General features: G+C 57.1%; 1 protein-coding gene across 1 annotated transcript; it reads left to right on the forward strand.

Annotated features, from left to right (window-relative positions):
• Positions 1–307: 307 nt before the first annotated feature.
• LOC115083225 (myb-related transcription factor, partner of profilin-like) lies at positions 308–2247 on the forward strand. The gene is made up of 2 exons (XM_029587033.1): positions 308–704; positions 1394–2247. Exons 1-2 carry the CDS (start codon positions 308–310, stop codon positions 2245–2247), a joined length of 1251 nt encoding a protein of 416 aa, XP_029442893.1.
• Positions 2248–2827: the final 580 nt, after the last annotated feature.

Raw genomic sequence — 2827 nt, forward strand, 5'->3', positions numbered from 1 at the left:
CAACAGCACGCACATGTGGGCTACATTGGGTAATGGCTGCACACCCAGCTGTTCCATAGGTAGTTACGCGCATATCTGAATGAAAATAGATAGGCAGTACGAATATATTATTAAAATAGATAGTTGGCGCGGACAAATAACCCAGCACGCACATGTTCCGCATGGATTTTAATTATTCGCGCGCGTTCTTGGTATTTGCGCTGATGGGATCAGCTGTGCGCATATGTTGCGCCCCACTGGGGAGGTCCGCGCACAAATTGAGGTCACTTTAAAGGGATGGGTGGGCTACTCATTGGCCATCCTCACCATGGCTCAGGCACAGGCACAACCTGTCCTTCTCAGGAAGCCCAACTTCTTGCCAGGGGAGGTGGACATGCTGGTGGAGCATGTCATGAGGCAGAGGGATATGCTGTATGGCCCACAGTCGCGTACGGTGGGTGCATACGCCAAGGAACAAATATGGAGGCGCATCAGGCATACTGTTAATTCGGTGTTTCACCACAACCGCAGTATTGCCGAACTGATGCACAAGTGGAGGGACATACGGCGAGTGGTGAAGCGGAAGCAGGCCAGGCGACTTGCTGAAGGTGGACGGAGCCGCATCACGTTCACAGCCACGGAGCAGCTGGTTCTGGGAACGCTATCGGAGGCAGCTGTGGGTGGCGTTGGCCGTCTCGACTCCATGCGCCGTGCAGGGCAGCAAGGTATGCAGACCAACACGTATCCTATCTCACAGTAGAGCAGCCTATGTTGTCATGTAACCTATAGGTACTGATTACTGTTCACCTGTATAGCCAACCCTGTGCCCATTTCAGGTTCCACATTGCAAAGTTGCGCTCTCCCTCTTCCCCCCACCCCAAAGACACGCACCGGGGCTGTGCGCACCGGGGCTGTGCCCACCGGGGGGGGGGGGGGCTGTGCGCAGAACGTGTGCGCACGGGGGGGGCTGTGCGCAGAACGTGTGCGCACGGGGGGGGGGGCTGTGCGCAGAACGTGTGCGCAGAACGTGTGCGCAGAACGTGTGCGCACCACCTTCCCACCCTTCCCATTTGCTTCCTCTTCACCTTCCTGTACCACAGCACAGGTCATGTGGTCGTGGAGTGCAGAAACAGTGTGCCTTGAGTAGGTTGAGGGTTGACGTGCAGGTCGTAGAACAGGACTCTGTGTTCTAGGTTTGGCCTGACAGGTCCCACATTCCATGCAGCCCACTGGGAACGCTACTGTGTCCTGAACTGGTTGTAGGGCAGGTGCTACATGTGTCTGGTTGGCAGCCACTAATGATACCCCAGAGGTGTCTTGACACCTGCCATATGACTACCACCTGTGTATATGGAGTGACATACATCACACCCCTATTGTCAGTGTGCTAATACCCATATGCTTTACCATTTAGGGGAGCCAGATGATGAGCAACCCGGACCTGCCCCTAGGCCCCAACGCCAGTACCGGCGTCTGCAGGTGCTCCGTGACTCCTCGGAAGAGGAGGAGGGGGAAGACCGGCAGCGCGTGGAGCAGCCTGAGGAGGAGCAGCAGGGAGAGGAACCGGACGAACCGCTTGCTGAGGTGGAACCTGATGTTCAGCAGGACAGCAGTGCGTCCGACCATCCTGAGCCCCAGGCTGACCAGGTTACCGGGCCGGCAGAGACACTTGTACAGCAGGGTGTCGCCATCTTGGATGCCATCTCTGGCCTGTCGGACAGAATCCAGCAGGAAGGCAGTGCCCTCCATCTCACTGTCAGGGAGGGGTATGAGCGCCTTGAGGGGGGCCTCCAAGCCATTTGCCAGGCCACTGACCGGCAGACGGAGGTGTGGATGGAGTTGGTCAGGCGCCTGCCTCCCGTACAGCCCCCGCCTCCCATACAGCCCACGCCTCCCGTACAGCCCCCGCCACCAGTGGCTCCATGGCCATGGATGCCTCCATACCCATGGATGCCACCTGCCCATGCAGGGGCCCCTGAGGTGGTACCTCCACCTGTGGCACCAGCACCTCAGCCTCCTGCAGGCTATGTGTGGATGGCACCCCCGCCTGCACCTGCTGTTCCACCGCCTCCTCCTCCACCTCCACCACGAGCTGAAGGGCTGTTGCCCCTGGCTATTCCCTCATGTAGCCATGCCCCGGATGTGGCCCAGGCACCTATGCCCTCTGAGGGCAGTGTCAGCAGTGGCCGGAGTCCCCTGCGCCGCAGTACCCGGGTGGGCCAGTCTCGGCTTTCCGAGGCTCGTAGGAGGGGACGGGCAAAGAAGTGACCTGTCAGAGGGTTTATGTTGTTAATTTTTTTTATTCACTATCACATTTGTCACACCTGTAAATAAATGCACATTTATCACCTACGGAAATGGCTTTCTATTAGACTGTTCCTTTCTCGTATTGCCCGCCTTTGCATCGGGCGATGTATTTCGTCCAGTTCCTCCATGGTCAGCTGTATGTCCTCCTCTTCCTCCTCACTGTCTTCCGGTCCATCCTCAGGTACAGGGATGTGTCTCCTAATTGCCAGATTATGTAGGATACAGCAGGCTAGGAATATCTCACACACCTTAGCGGGGGAGTACAGGAGGCACCCACCGGATCTGTCCAGACAGCGGAAGCGTGATTTCAGGATGCCAAATGTTCTCTCGATGACAGACCTGGTCCTACGGTGTGCCCTGTTGTAGCGCATCTCAGCTGCCGTGTTGGGGCATGCCACGGGGATCATGAGCCACGATTTGAGGGGATAGCCTCTGTCACCTGTAGCATATGGGATAAGCAGAAGGTTAGATAATGTGTGTGGATTACTGGCATGCAGCTCACAGGCCTTACCCATTCACTAGCTATAGGGTGCCACAGTAG

Source organism: Rhinatrema bivittatum, chromosome 2 (assembly GCF_901001135.1).
Source record: "Rhinatrema bivittatum chromosome 2, aRhiBiv1.1, whole genome shotgun sequence".
NCBI lineage: Eukaryota > Metazoa > Chordata > Amphibia > Gymnophiona > Rhinatrematidae > Rhinatrema > Rhinatrema bivittatum.